The sequence below is a fragment of the Pyrgilauda ruficollis genome, unplaced genomic scaffold (assembly GCF_017590135.1).
Source record: "Pyrgilauda ruficollis isolate IOZ18807 unplaced genomic scaffold, ASM1759013v1 scaffold43, whole genome shotgun sequence".
NCBI lineage: Eukaryota > Metazoa > Chordata > Aves > Passeriformes > Passeridae > Pyrgilauda > Pyrgilauda ruficollis.
In genome coordinates, this window is record NW_024525823.1 from 4,432,903 (window position 1) to 4,449,346 (window position 16,444).

At 33.4% G+C, this 16,444-nt stretch overlaps 1 protein-coding gene across 1 annotated transcript in view; it reads left to right on the forward strand.

The window, feature by feature from the left end:
- The window catches only part of GRIK2 (glutamate ionotropic receptor kainate type subunit 2), a 345,339-nt gene that overhangs the window by 251,943 nt on the left and 76,952 nt on the right, over nucleotides 1-16,444 (forward strand). The window contains exons 12-13 of the mRNA XM_041478054.1: nucleotides 4,546-4,664; nucleotides 8,348-8,565. Of these exons, the coding sequence (XP_041333988.1) occupies nucleotides 4,546-4,664; nucleotides 8,348-8,565 (337 nt within the window). The remainder of the gene's footprint in view (nucleotides 1-4,545; nucleotides 4,665-8,347; nucleotides 8,566-16,444) is intronic.

The window sequence follows — 16,444 nt, forward strand, 5'->3', positions numbered from 1 at the left end:
ATCTGGAAAATTCTCTACGAGAGTTTAACAGGTAGCATGCTGAATAGGATTGAATGACAGTACCTGATACCTGTTTAGCAAATATCTGAAAGCAACACATAGAACTCGAATGGCCTGTACATATTATTAATGGTTCAAGACACCTTTTTCCCACAAGGAATAGCCCTACTGGTTTAAATTCAATTCTGTTTAATATTCCTAGGTGGATGTGTTTTGGTATAATGAAAATTCAATTACAAATATACTCCACTAGTCCATTTTCTCTTCTCTCTAAATTGCAGTTTGGGGTTTTCTGCTCTTTTTAACAAGTTGTATTGCTCTCCAGAAGATACAGCTTAAATTAAAAATGTCTTTACCTCCAGATATTACAGTCTGTATTAAGAATATCTATTAATTTGCTTTCAAAACATAATACTATTTTCATACCATCATCAGAGATAAACTGATGGACCACACCCTTTATGAAAGCAACTGAAAGCAGCAGCCAGTGTGTGACAGTTCTGCAGCTGTGTACTGCTCTGAGTGTAGTGGGTGCACAAATACCCTGTGTCTACAGTCACATCTAAGCTCATAAACTGAGTCCCATGTCTCTCTAGGAGACTGTCTTTTTATTTACAGACCAAAACTGTAGGAACTGTTCTAGAATATCCAGAACAAGTCATGTGTCTTCCTGAGTTTGTCTCAAACTGGACACTGGAAGGGTAGAGTGGGTGCCTGCAGGTCAAGAATTAACAGCATCTTGTCACATCATCACAAGACTCCCTGTGCCAAGAGTGCACAAAATCAAGCTCCTAGATAAAAAGAGAAGCAGAAATACTAGCAGTAGATCACAGTTAATATTATGACAGGTTCTGAAGTCAAACAGGCTTAAGGAGCCTAAAAAGATCACTAGTCCTGGCTCCAGCACTGATCCAGCTGCTGGGGTGTCCAGGGTCCTGTCGGCACCATCTGGGCTTCATGGAGGTACCTTTTTACAGCTATGTTTCCCCACCCTGGAAATAAGTTTCTTGCTTTCTATACAAATTAGTAATCAGGTGCAGATTAGGTCTGTTCTTCCAGACCTTGCTGAAAATAGGTTTGAAGGCTTTGAGGTCTTCGGTAGCCTTGATCCATCTGTACTGGGTCAGCCTTTGATCAGTAGTCCATGGCTCTTTTTTTACCTCTGTCCTGTGCTTGAGCTGTACTGTTTTGTGCTTATTTCCAGGAGCCAGAACAAAAACATTTATCAAAAAACGCCAATGTTCTCCTTCTCCAGCCACATCACATTCTTTACCACAACATGTTCTTACCTTGGTTGGCTCCATGGCTATTCAACTATGGCTGTTTGAGACACACACATAAGATCCTTTGTCTTTTGGGCTTCTACACTATTATTTCAATGCTGTGTGAATACAGAGTATAATAAATTATAGTCTGTATCAAATAATTTGCAGTTCTGAGTAGGTCTGTCTGATCATTGGGAATACTAATTTTAATTTCTAATACCATAGTACATTCCTAAAGTGGAATTAAATTTAACACAAATCTTTTCTGCCTGTGGATCGCTGAGATAGCTGACTTTTAAATATTACCTGCACTAGCCAATAAGTTCTGGAGAGTACTTGTACCTTTTCGGTGGGTAGCAGCAATTAGGAAAACTGAAACTCAGGTCTTGTAAAGTTCATTTATAGTCTATTTTTTCCAAGTATTTTACATACCTGAAGGTGTTAGAGATTAAGAGCCTGTGTCTGAAATGAATAAACACTAATAGAAATGGGTAAATGGGAAGAGTACCTGTTATCAGCGGTCATAAAAATCAATCTTCAAAATTGCATCTGTTCACTGAAATTCTCCTTTTGCTTTATGCTTGTTCTTGATTGAGCAAGTGTTCTGCATTTAAATTAGTAGGCAGGTCCATTAATCAAGGAAAGTGATAATTCTCGTAATATAATTTACTATACCACATTTACTACTGTGAGCCGTTCTGGGATCAGGAAGAAGGAATTTTCCTAACAGTCACTTTCTAATAAGAGAAGCTGATAAAAAAAGATGGTGTTCTTTATACTTGGAATCAAGGGAGGTTCTAGCCTGACTTAAAGAAAAAAAAAAAGTCATTATGATAACTAAACGTGGGAATGATTTTCCCAAGAAGTTATGGAATTCTTGTCTTTGTGTGTTTTTGAGATCTGACTGAACAGTCCCTTGTTGTGAAATAATGGACATTGCCCTGAGCAGGATCCTGGCTTATCAAACCTGCTAGGTGAACCTGTAACTCTGTGATTTGTGAATATTTATTGCAATAGGCTAAACAGCATGAAACTTATACACATATATAGTACATACAAAAAATTGATTAAAGGATCCATACCTTAAGATTTTTACACTGGATAATCTAATATCATAGATCATCCTTAAAATAAGGAAGAACAATACTTATCCATAATAAGCCAGTATTAATTTTCCTTACTTCATAAGTAGAGAATTCTAAAACTATAGTACTCAGATTGCATGGTTTCTTTTTCCTAAAGCCATCTTGTATATCTTGTAGGTTATTTCCTCCTTTTTTTACAGCTATGGACAATTTTTCTGTACTTCAAAATAATATAAAATATATAAATAACATAAGCCATTAGAACAAAAAAGGTAAAACTACAAAGTTATGTTTTCAATTGTTCAGTAATGTCACAATCACTGTAAATAGCACTTGAAAATATATATTTAAATAAAAAATATATTTGTTTTGTCTAGCAAACATTGTCCTCACATGAAAAAGGTGTTTTCCAGTTTAATCTTCAAATAAACATCTCTCAGCAAGTGAGTATAAATACCTACTTCAGATGCACTGAGTGCTTGGTTTCCAGGTTTTGTTGGACTGACAAAAACATGACATGAAAGATACTTAGATTTTTAATGAGACAATAAACTTCTGATCTAGTTTTACTATTAAGCAATAGAAGAATTCAGGTCACAATGTTTAATTAGAACCCAATCAACATTTTTGCACAGCATATCAGTATTACTTTGGAGATCCAAATGAAACAGTTCTTTGTCAAGTAGACACTTTTAAGACGAGAGGTGCTTTAACATTGCATTAAGAGCTTCAAAGTGGAACATTTGATTTTCTGTATTATAATGTGTTTGAAATATTATTGTGAAGAAAATTCTATTTTTCAAAGTGACAGATGAGTTATTCAGATAGCTTTGATTATAAAATACATCAAAAAAGTTCTTTCATAAAGGCTGCCTATCCAAGGGTTTTCAACAGAGTGGCTTTAATGATTTGAGAAATTATGAAAATATGTTAATACTAATTTAATAATTAAAATCTGTAATTTTAAAAATTATTGTGCTGGTGTCTTGTGCTAGTTCCATTCTACTGTGTTTTGATTTTCATTTTTTTCACACAAATATATTATGCACATGCATATATTGCACTTGTATTCATTATCAAAGATTTGAAGACATGATTTAAGCATAAAAGTCCCTATCAACAGTGTGCCTCCAAGTCCAGGCATGGTGATTAAAACTCTTAAATTATTAGAATAACCCTGCACATTGCAATTAAAATTTAAAGTTCTCCAAAGGTACCTTCAGGAAGAGAGAACTGAAAATCTTTTTTTTTACGAAAGAAATTGTAGCAGAGAATAATTTATCTAGACATATTTGCTTGTTTTAGCTACAATTGATAAAATAGCATTTAGATATGAACTCGTCATAATGCACAGCATTTGCAAAGCCATGAATTAAAACAAATTGATTGTACATAATTTGCTTGTAATCTATTGCCAGACTCAGGCATCTTTCTACTGTCTCTGTTCTATCTGTTTTTGAGATAATTAATTAAATTGTCTTTTCCTTATGTTTATCTTTTTCTTTTCTTTTTTTTTTTTTTTATTTTTTCTTTTCTCAGAGCCTGGCCCTGCAAGGTGCTTGTGAGTGTCCCCAGCTTCTTTTGGAAAACCTTTCCAGGGATGCTACTGTGCACCTCACAGGACAGGATGCAATTAGTTTAATTTGCTATAGTATTTTTTTTCTGTGAATTGTAATGTGTGGTGATTAAAAATGACACTTTTACTGCTAACTATTTATTTTCTGTTATATTCATTATTTGTAATTTTGGTGAGAAAAAAGCATTTTTGCATGTTGTATTTTTTTTTCTAGTTAATTTCTGTGATTTAACACATATTAATTTTCTTTCAAGATGCAAAATACTGACACAGTGGTTATAAGAACCTAATCCTAAATGGGACCAATTGTCTGGAATTCTGTTGGTGTCAACAGAAGAATGAGTGCTTTGATGTTTACAGGTGGCACTTGGAAACTTTCAGAGCCAATCTGTATGCAACTTTATCAGTATCAGCAACAGTTAAGAATGTTAATCTTCAGTATTGCTTTTTCTTTTTATATTGCTGTTAAGTAAAATGCAATCACACTGTAAAAACTTTCAATCGCTATTTTCTTTATAACCTCTCTTGTTTTTCTTTTTCTTTTGCAGCAGATTTGCTGGACAGACTTTGTAATGGCTGCATTTTAAATCTGTTCTCTTTTTTCTGTCAATTACCACAGGTTTAGCCCCTATGAGTGGTATAATCCACATCCTTGCAACCCTGATTCAGACGTTGTGGAAAACAATTTTACCTTACTAAATAGTTTCTGGTTTGGAGTTGGAGCTCTCATGCAGCAAGGTATACGACTCAGTCTGCTCTTTCTCTTGGGCACCATGTCCCACTTTTTGCTGGGGGTAACAGTTCTTGGTGCAAGTCACTTGCATGGGTGCCTCTGTGCATGTAGCCATAAACCAGCTTTTTTTATGATTATCCTGGCATTCCCAACACCTTACAAATTAGTCTGAACACAGATAAAGAATTTAAGACTTAGGAAAAGTACAGCATAGCCATACAGTTTATTTCCTAAACAGGAAACCTTAACCGCATAATTAAATGAGTTAATATGTCCATTACCTAAAAAACCTCCATTTAAACAACCTAAAAATAGGTATAGCTTCATCAGATAAGACTATAATGTAAAAATCTATAATTTTTTAAATTTTGTTCTAGAAACCTTTCAACTACAAAAAGATTTTATCTAGTAGCTAGAAACAATAAAATAAAATAATATAGGACATTTAATCCTGTCCAGCTATAATTTATATTTTTAAAATCAGAATGACCGTTCAACAATTTCTATATCCAACAATCCATGCACTGAGAAACTGATGCCATTGCTGACAATAAAATTGGCAGCTGTGTAGTCATATTGCTCAGAGTAAAACCAACACCCAGTTTTAATTATAACTGTCCTAGTAAAATACTTAAGCATTCTTAAAAATCTGTAATTTCCTTGCCATATCCCTCTTATTTTGAAAGCATACCAAATATATAGATCCATAAAAATATATCACCATTTTATTGCCCTTTTCCATAAGGATTTGAACACAGTCATATAATATCAAACACATTTGAATAGCACAGATTCATTTTTTGCACTGACATTTCGCTAGGCAGTATAGTGTAATACAAAAGTCCTATTAAAGAGACATTAAAAGGAATGGGTTTTCTTTCTGGAAAAATAACCATTGCATATCCCCCCAAAAAAATAATAGAAAATGTTGGCAGGAACCAGTGCATATTGATAGAGTTGTTTTAATGGATATACCTGAGCAATCATTTTTAAAACTTACCATTATAAGTACACCACCTATAAATAAATCCTGGTTTTAACTCATCACATGATTTAATGAAGATTTCCTGTAACTGCAGTAAATATTCTCTCATATATCAGGTTGTAGGCTTAAAAAGTCTCTAATGCCTCAGAAAAACATGAATTAATGGGTAAAAAGAAATCAGGATTTCAAATCAGAAATAAAAAAAATACATCTATAGTTGGCTAAGTGTTTCTATCAACTAGGTTGTCAATATACATATCAAGGAGTTATATAGTAGAAACACAATTACCAAATACATGTTTGTAAGATAATGATTGCTTTTAAGGAAGCTATCAAAAAAAGGGATGCTGAATGAAATAAGGTATTTTGAATTCCATTCACAGTTCTCAGGATTGTCAGAACCTCTATCAATGCTGAGTTTTATGTGGCTTTATGCTTCTATGATGGAAAAAGCAATTTAGATTTTTGTATCATCTTTTTGCAAGAAAAAGGTATTTTAGTCCTTAACATCTAAACATTGTTTTTGAAAATCAAAATAAGAAAAAAAAAAACCAACATTCATTTAAAAAGATATCTTTGGAGGATAATAGTTTTCCTTGAAGGAAAACTAGTTTTTCAGAATTAAGACTGACCCTCTGTCCTTGCCTTATATTGTTTTACCTTTACTCAGTTCATCCTTTAATAAACCTTAAAGACACCATTTTAAGGATTCAGTATCAGTCTTGATTTTGATGATGGCTTTAAAAAAAAAAAATCTCAAAAACCTAAAGTCGTCTAAAAGTAGGGTTTCAGACAAGCATGGAAGTTCTCACAATAGCAATAACTTTGCTTTAGAAATAATATAGAAACTCTTGGGCCATACTGATATCAACATATTAAGTGCTGCTTCTTTGCAAAAGATTTGCTTAGTGCTGGAGGATACATGATAGAGGAAACTCATACATGTCTTGCTGGCACCTCTCGCTCCCAGGAAACTGTGGGATATAGTGCTGGACATGACGTTACCTTGGGTACATGACAGTCAGCCCCTGACCAGGCTCTGATTCATGGGCCCAGGTGGCACTCGGTTTCAGTCCTTGGTAAGGTCCAAGCTCATGGGAACTGGGGAACTGCGGCGAATGTCTCCACTCTTCTCTTCTTTCCAGTCCTGTCTGACTTTACTGGTGTTGGTTTTTAAAATGAAATGACAGCAATTAAAAAGAGTTAATGATAGTGGGTTTGTTGGGAAATCTCTTAGTGTTATGGTGTCTAAGTGTCTGACTAACAGGGCCTAGGAGCAACTCCATCAGACAGGTACTTTTCTACTTTTTCCCTTGCAGAATTCTAGGCAGAGTCTGGCGCTGGAGTTGGCTGTCATGTCCAAGTCTGTCAGCCTTTTTTGTTTGAAACCGCAAGGGTAAGATGAACTGCAGGGTAAGATGGGCTGTTTTTGAATACAGTAGTCCAGTTATGATACCACTTCTTTTTTTCCTTTTCTTTTGTTTTCTTCCTCCCTCCCTCCCTAGCCTTTCTGTTCTTTTTTTCACGTTGAGTTTGGAAGTTTGACATAATCTTTCACCTATATGAAGATGTGTTACCTTGCTGGACCAGTTCCTTAACTAATTCAATATAAGCACTAAAATTTAACAGGAATAAAATAGTCCATCTTGCCTTCATTCCATTTTACCCAGGAGATATAAGAGCAAACATAGTAACCGATTAACAAAAAGGGGTTGTTTCGGTACAATGGTGTAGTGGATATGATGAAACTGTTTCCATGAAAACAAGTTTCCAGATACTTCTAAAAGATCTTACGTAAAGTTCTTAAAATGAAGCTTGAAATTGTTTATTTGATATCATTAGAAATTTCATTTCATTCAATTATAACATTATGGAAAAAATCCATATATGCTCATTTATAATAAATATTTGTAATTGTATATTACAGTGAATTTAATTTATTCCTATTTTTTATAATTAGTCACAAGAGGAGTTTATGTGCTTCAATTTGTCTCATTAGGCTCTAAATTTGCATTAAAAATTATGCAAATTACTCTACAGTGTCTGTCTCTCCCTCCATTCTTTAGTGCCATGAGCAGGCAACTCCAGCAATGCATTATAATCTATCTTTATCTAGTTTATGCATAGAAGTCCAATATTTTTATTGCTATTCTATTAAATTGAAGTGTGTAGCATAGCCACCCATATTTATATGAAATTGTGGGGCTAAACATAGAGATGGGAGATGTTATTTTTTTTATCTCAACATTTAATATACTATCCTTTACAGCAATGCAAATGACAAAACTTAAAAGCATATTTATAATAGATATAAAATTTTGTTTTTCAGATATGAAATCCTCTATTTCACGTTTGATACCTTCATCAATTGCTTATTTTTTTCTGGAAAGCAAGTTGAAGTAACTGCTTTTTTAGTATTAGTACTTTCATATATATGTTTAGAAATTTTAAAATGGCACTGATCACTGAATCTCCCATTACTATATTTTGATTCCCACAGCTCCAAAAAGATATGTATTTATAAATTTAACCAGTTATTTTGCATTTCAGTTGTGACTGTTTGTACAAGCAGTACATCTAAACCTGTAGCTTAAAGATTTTTTTGCACAGTGATTCCATTTCCCCACTGTGGCAAAAAGTGCTGAACACTTATTAATTGTTTTCTGTGCATCCGTTTCACCTTTCTCCCCTGGTTTTCGTTAGGTTCTGAGCTCATGCCTAAAGCCCTCTCCACCAGGATAGTGGGAGGCATTTGGTGGTTTTTCACACTTATCATCATTTCTTCGTACACTGCTAACCTAGCCGCCTTTCTGACAGTGGAACGTATGGAGTCCCCTATTGATTCTGCTGACGACCTGGCCAAGCAGACAAAGATAGAGTATGGGGCAGTTGAAGATGGAGCAACCATGACTTTTTTCAAGGTAAGTTTTATATTCTGTTTGAGAAGATGTTATAACCTGATTTTGTGGGGGGGGAAGCTTTTGCACCTTGCTGAAGGGCAACTACTACGATTCCTGATGCTGTGAAAAACAAGTGGAAACCTTTTTATTGATTAAAAAGATAGCAAAGGAATCAAATGAAAAATCACTCACAGAAAAGAAAAAGTCTTTTTGATGATTTTCTATTAATGAATTGAATTTAAAATAGTGAAGTACGTGAAGAAAGCTGAGTACTTTCCTCAGATCTGCTGTAGCTGTTTACAAGATTAAACTTCGTCATATTAAAATTCAGTTTTAATTCAACAGCATTATACCTAATTGTAGTCTTTACTCAAGAAACACTAAGGATATTAATGGCTGTACTGAGGAAAACTTTTTGGACTTCATAATTTTGAGAAACTTTTGAATGAAATTTTAGGTTCATGTAAAAAGCTCAGATTATCCCAGCTTTTCTGTTCCTCTTAACCTGCTACTAAAATAATTAAATTTGACATATAGTGAAGTGAGATACTGAATTAAAGGAAAATATTTCTTGTCTGGATTCATCAGGCATTTAAGCTGACTCAAATTAGTGATAAATATTTATGAAAGGAGAGAAGATGGTTTGTTCTCTGACTCCTGATGTTGGATAGCACAGTGTCTTAGATCTTCCAGAGAGATATTTAACAATATTTGCCTGATCTTTGGTAATTTCTGAAGACTTTTTTGGCTACTACAGCCTAGTTTTAAGAATTATTATGCTATCACCTAAAGCTCGGCATTGGCTGTCACATTAACATTTGTAATCAGCAAACTAACTTCCAAGGTAGCTTTTAAACTGGTTCAGAAATTGAAGACTGTGTGCTCAGTTACCCTCATGAAATTTAAAGAGCACAAGATTTGTTTACATATCAAGGCTAAATAATCTCTATTTAATCTTATGACCACATACCTCGTACCCAATCAAAGTGTATAGTTTTAATTTAAAAAATAAATAATTTCTAAGGCTTTCAGCTTCTGCTTGGAAATAAAAATCATTCAACTCCAATATGTCAGAATGTTTCACGCTGCTTAACTAAAACCATGCATTGAGAAAGTTTTGAGTGTTCTCCTCAGAATACTCATTGGAAAAGGAGCTGATGAAATTGATAGAAGTAACTAATCAATCAGAGATCTCTTTGTGTCAGAAAATATGTGAAGTAGTTAAGAAACAACATTGAAAGTTTAAAGACTGAGTATTTTAAAAGTCAAAATTATTTTTGTCTCAAGACATAAAGAAATAACGGAAGGTATTTATTGAACCACCAGAAAACACTGTAGGGATTTAACTTAATTTTAGTATGGCAGAAAATTTTGATCTAATTCTATTTTAGATTCAAACTGTGGACACTGTGGAAATATTAGGAAGAAACTTTAAATTTTTAGTTTTCCTTCTCATCGTTAATTTTCTGATTCACTTTTTTTTTTTTTTAATACTTCTAATATGGGTTTTCTAAATTTCTAAGTGCACAGAGACTATTCCTCTTTCTGTGGACTTTTTTCCCTCTGCATATTAATTTAGTACTCCCTTTTCTGCAGAATTATTCCTTTCTGTTCTCTTTTTTCTTCTGTTTATGTTTGTCCAGATATATTTTCTAATTTTCTAATGCATTGTATCCAAGATCTAAAGAGGCATTACGTCTAATGAAATAACATTTTCACATCCTTCATTGAAGATTTTTAGCTGCAGTTGAAATAACCCTAGACTTAAACACAACAGATTTAGGATATCAGATCACACCATTTAATATTACTTTTTTTTTTACATTAATGAATTTTCCTCCTTCACTATGAGTGAAAAAGAGAAATCATAAGAAAACATAGGATTTATTTATTCAAATTAGGGTCAAATTAAGGTTTTGTCTATTGAAAACATATATTTTCTGGATTATTGTCATTATTAGCAAGTGTTTCATGACATGAAACTGAACCAATAATTAAGAACTGTTCCAACTTGGAACCAACTGATTTGAAATATTTTTATGTTGTTTATCATCTCATCTAGTAGAAAATCAGTTTATATTATTTGCTACTACTATTAATATTTTTATTATTAATGGATATTATTTACCTAATGAAATTAATTTAAACTTATGCATTAGATGTAGCTACATCCATTCTTGCAGATTATCAATAAGTGAAAATCATGCTCAAACAGGAAAGTAAATGAAAACTATACAATCCCATTTGATTAATTCAGTGTCTGAAGCAATCTCCAGGAGAACATTAGGGTTTTCCTGATATAAATGCTATTCACTAGAGGTGCCTGTGTAAGGAATGTAGTTAATTACATATATATTCCATGAAAGATAAACCAAAACATCTATATATACAGTCTAATTGTGAACTTCCTGGCAAAATTAGGTATTTTTCCCTAATGATGTAGAGTTATCAGAAAATGAAGTACTATAATTTTGGTCAACTTAGTGTATCTGCATTTGAGTGTTTTCAAAACATACTTCTAGTTAGCAAAAGCCAATTACTTCAGGAATGTAATTTTGTTACATAAAAAAAAAAGAAAAATGCAAGAAAATATTTTAAAATAATACTTTAAGTCTAATTGCATTACAAGTTTCTGCTAGAATTTAATATCTCATAGAGAATGATAAAAAATGCAAAAAGCACTTAAGCACACAACTCTGATAAAAGAGTTTTAAATGGTATATATTATATTCTCCTATATATAGATAGCTGAATATCAAGTAGGAAGTGCCATTTTGTATGGCATTAAGGAAAATACTGATGAACTTTATTGTCCTGTTCTGGTCATCACATTTTGAAAATATGCTTAAAATTGGAAAGAGTTCATTAAAGGTGAAAGAATGACTGTAGGTCTGAAAATAAGCATTGCAGTTAGAGGCTAAAGATCTGTCTGTTTAATCTGCTGAAGAGAAGGTTAAGAGGTGACTTGATCATGGTTTGCAAGTGCCTTAATGGGAATGAGGCTTTTGACAGTAGATGACTCACTAATCTAGCAGAAAAAGGCATAATGAGATCCAATGTTTCACAGCTGAAGTTAGGGAAATTCAGACTAGAAATAAGGTGCATATTTTTAAGAGTAAGAGTCATTAACCACTGGTATAACTTATCTACGAGTGGGTTGGATTCATCCATCAAAGGCAGCCATTATGAGGAAGATAGATGCAGCATAGCACAAACATGTTGTTCTTTTGATTTAGAGGTTACTCAGTCAAAGAGATAGCCTTCATTATACAGGAGATCAGATTAGATTTTAGTAGTACTCTAATACTTCAAAAATCTAAGAAGGTATGAGTTCTGGGGGTAAGGGTTGCACAAAGATAATTGAGAGGATAAATTTATCTTCTGTGTGTATGTTTATCCTTAGCTACTTTTGTCTTGTTTTAATGAGAGTGGATTGAGTAAAACAGAGACACTGTGTTACAACAAGATATAAAGACACCAGATGGTTTGCTAATTTTAAATTAAATTATCGTATCTTGGTAATAGTTATTAGTTCCAATCACAGTGAGGCTTGGTAGCTGCCCACATGACTGACAGTAATTTCTGCATAAATTTACTATATAGCAGTCCATTGAATTCTTGTCTTAAAAAAACTTTGGAGCATGGCCAAAGCTATGTGATGTTAAAAAAAAACCCCCTATTATGAAGGGGAACCTAAATGGGCATCAGACAAACAAGCTAACTGCTGGATTAAAATCTCCTGAAGGTAAAATCTTGGAGAGCACATGGGATATATGTTGAAAATGATGTTACTCTTGTGAGTCAAATATACTTGTGAAATAGCCTTGATGAAAAAGGAGAATATTGTCTTCAGGCTTTTACTAGGTCCTTCATCTCATGCCTCCTCATGCTCTGAGAAACATGAATTACAACTCTTTCAGAAACCAGAGAGCAAAGGAAAATTTCAGTGTTCTCTCCTCTTAAGATCTGCTTATCTGGTCTGAGCATAGAAAGGAAATAATTTTACAAGTCCATTATGTGCCTGGTGGGTCTGCTCAGCTAATTCATTCTGAATAATAAAGAAAACCTCACTATTGTCCAAGAATTGGAAGGAAAGATATGAGAAAGTAAGTTCTAAACCTTATCTGCTTTTAGGCTAGGAGTGTCCATTAGCGATACATACTTTGATGTTTCTCAAATTATGGATGTTTTCTTAGTTATGAAATTCTCTTCCTTTCTCTTGGCTGCTGTTGTCCCTATTGTTCACTTTTAAGTTTCAGGAACCTGTTTTTTTCCTGTTTGGAATAAAAAAAAAAGCCTTTATTATTTTTATGAAAGGTAGTGATCTCACACTAACTGTTCTTGGAATAAGAAACCCAGATTTTTCATTGCCTCTAATTTCTGTGGTCTGTCAGTTTGTGTTTCTCACTTGGTTTTCTTGCTGAATAACAATTCTGAAATTAAGAACAATGTTAATTCTACCCAGCTTCTATTTGCACCACACTTCACCCTCACACCCAAAAAAACCTAGTTCAATACATGTATGAGGTCTACAATGCTGAGATGTTTCTTGTAATGATGTCAAGTGCTTTTGTTTCTCCCATAATTTTTCATATCTGTAACTTTCAATGTCAGAATTTCTTTCTTTTTAGGTTTTTGTACAGTACCAGGTACAATTGAATTTTTCTTACTTATGGTTACTAGGCATCTGCATACCAAATAGTAAAAATCAAACTACTTTTTCATTCTCTAATAGCAGTAAATTATTGTCATTACTCCTTTATCACAAATAAAAGGTCTTCTCAGCTCTCTGTGAGACATGTATTTTATATTCTAGTTTAGTTGATAAGGTAGCTGAGGCACTAAGTGGGATTGCATCTTTTTCAAGATCACTTGGTGAAAGGTAGATAGGAAACGAATTCTGGTGAAAGGTAGACACCGGACTAATTCAGGAAAGCTGACTCACATACCTTAGACTTATCTGGTAGACTGACTATTCTGTTTAACAATTATATTTGCATTTTATTCTTTAGGATCAAGTTTTATACTCCAGCTCTACTTTTCTACAATATATTTCATTTCTTCCTATGATGCTTTCTCTCTATAAAGAGCCATGTTGCTCATCTTTTTTGGTGATTTTCCTTTTTCCCCATGCCCTCACATTTTACCCTAGCCTATTTGTTGCCACCTCTCTGAAGAAATTTAGAGAAGCACTTTTTGTCTGTCTTCCCCTTCCACATTCTCAGCCCGTTGTTAAAAGAAATGGCATTAAGCTCTGCCTGTACATTACAAAGCTTTAGAAACAATCTCTTAAAAGCTGAAGGAAGGAGTTATAAGGGAATTTTTCCACTGCTTGCAACTGGAGTACAACTGATAGATTCTCTGACATAAACAGAAGAAACAGCAGCAAGAATAAATGTTTTAATGTCATTCATTTGTCGTGTGTGAGGCCGGCATTGATGTGCACAAAGCCAGTACAAATCCAGTGGGATTTTCAAGTCTGGGTTTGAACACTGTAATAAACAAATTATATTTATTTGTTTAACAAGTAAAGATGCAGTACAATCACATGGGTATATACACAGAGAACCTTTAGTTTAATGCTTCAAATAAAACACCATGAAGTTTGGCAGTATGTATTAATTATTTGGTGCAATTTTTGCAAGTCAAAGATGAGAGAAGTACTGCTTATGAGTTTCTCAAATATCCAGTGACTGACAGTGACTAATGGAAAATAACCTTTTCAGTCACAGCTTCCATGTACTAATTTTGATAAGCATGAAAAAAAAAAATTGTAGCAGATACTACAGATACATGATCAGTTTGATTTAATAATATTTCATGTTATAGAAAAGTTTTATTTTGATATAACAAATACAGACTTGTCCTTGTCTGAAAAAACATGTGGTACATTTCACTAAAAAGGGACTTGAATATAAATACCATACAAACATTTTTTTCTTCTTTTTGATCATGCTTGTTTGGACCTAACTGCTAGAAAAACCTACAGCTGAAATGCATCATTTCCTCTTTGCCATGATTCCCTCTTTGCAAGAACGCTACTTAGATAACCATTGCTTCTTTTAATGTAAAAAAAAAAAAAAAAAAAAAAAAAAAAAAAAACCAAAAAAAAAACAAAAAAAAAAACCAAAAAAAACCCCCACCAAAAAAAAAAAATTAACCAAAAAAAACCCCAAAAGCAGATATAGTTGTAAATCTTTAAAACAAGGTCTGTGGTCACTTCACACAGTTATAAGAACTAAATCTGTAATAGCAGAGCCTGTGAGAGTGAGATAAAGGCTTTGTCCAGATATCTTAAAGCATCTCTGCCTCACTGAGTTCTACTTATTTTTGTGAAAATGAGGGAAGTTAGGCAATGGTAGGTAGGTTCTATGATACATTAACACAGACTATAACAAGAAGAGCAGTTCATTTAGAAGAAATACAATATAGAAGAATTCTATATAGAAGAAATTATAATAAATTGGGTACCATTAAGTTCTGTGGGACGAACTGTTTTTCTTTTGAATTTGAAGGCAGAAAGCAGAACAAATTCACAGAAAGTGCTTCATTCCAAGTAACTGTGGGGACAATGGTTTAATGCTGTCTTGACCCTTAAAGTGATTACAGTAAATAAGAGCAGATGTTTGGCTTTGTGTTGCATTTCAGTGCTGTGTCATGAAACCACAAATAGATGAAATGCAATAGAAATTCTATCTTTTCACTCTCATATTTGTTCCCCCACCCATGACTTTTCCCTTCCCTTTCTCCTTTCCTTGTTCCTCATTTCTTATACCCTTCAGTAAGGGCTGCAAAAGATGAACATGACTAGTCAACTTTTCATTTCCACAAAGATTATTCTATATATCCAGATAGTAAGTACTCTTAATAAGCTGCTGGATTATGCTTGGTTATACTTAAAAACTGTAGGATTCATATTTATCATTTACATTTGTCTCAGGCTACAGCTCTTAAAAATAGATGAAACATGTAGAAATGCCTTCTGATGTCCTCTCAAGGAAAAAAAGTAATAACGTTCTAGTAAACATTCACAATAATTAAAATATTAAAAAAAATCATTAAGATATAAATTGGGTCCCCACTTGTTATTTTTGAAATGATGTCTAAGAGAGACATCAAAAATAAATGAAAAGTTGACATTATGAAAATTCTAGTTTTTTGATCTTTGAATCAATTAAACATTTCCATAACTCAATATCAGTTTCTGCCTTACCAAAAGTCTTGAGAAGGGAAAAAGTGTTGTGCTGATCCCTCCACTGAACTCTTAGATGGTCTACCTTATGGTCCTCTAAGTATTTCAGAGTGTTACTACTATACAGAGGCACAATAAACATACAAACAAGAAGCTGGCATTTGAATTATTTTTCAAAATTGCATCCAACAATATGCATTAATTAGTGTGTATGCATTAATGATCGATACTGTAGGTACATGGTGGAGACAATCTCAATAAAATTGATCGTTCTCAGTGTATAAGGTATGATAAAATATAGCAAGATTTAATTCCCAGTTTAATAGAAATATGGGATATGAGAAATCAGAGCCCAGACTGGGTAAAAAAATAACTTTACATTTTTCTTTAGAAAGTCAAACCTGATATGCATATGTTACCCAAACCACAGTTTGAGTCTGATATTGTGTCAGGATTATTTATCAGCAAAAGACAAGAATTTTTATCAAATGTAGATAATTCAGAGGGGTGTAATAATCTAGACTTGAAAAATCAGTTTGTAGTTAAGAGAAACCCACTCTGCCTCTTTTTTTGGAGAATATATAATGATATCACAGGAGACAACAATCACAGAATCACAAACTAGGTAAGGTTAGAAGGGACCATAGTGGGTCACCTGGCCCAACCTCCCTGCCTAAAACAGGGTCATCCTAGAACATTGTTGTTGCA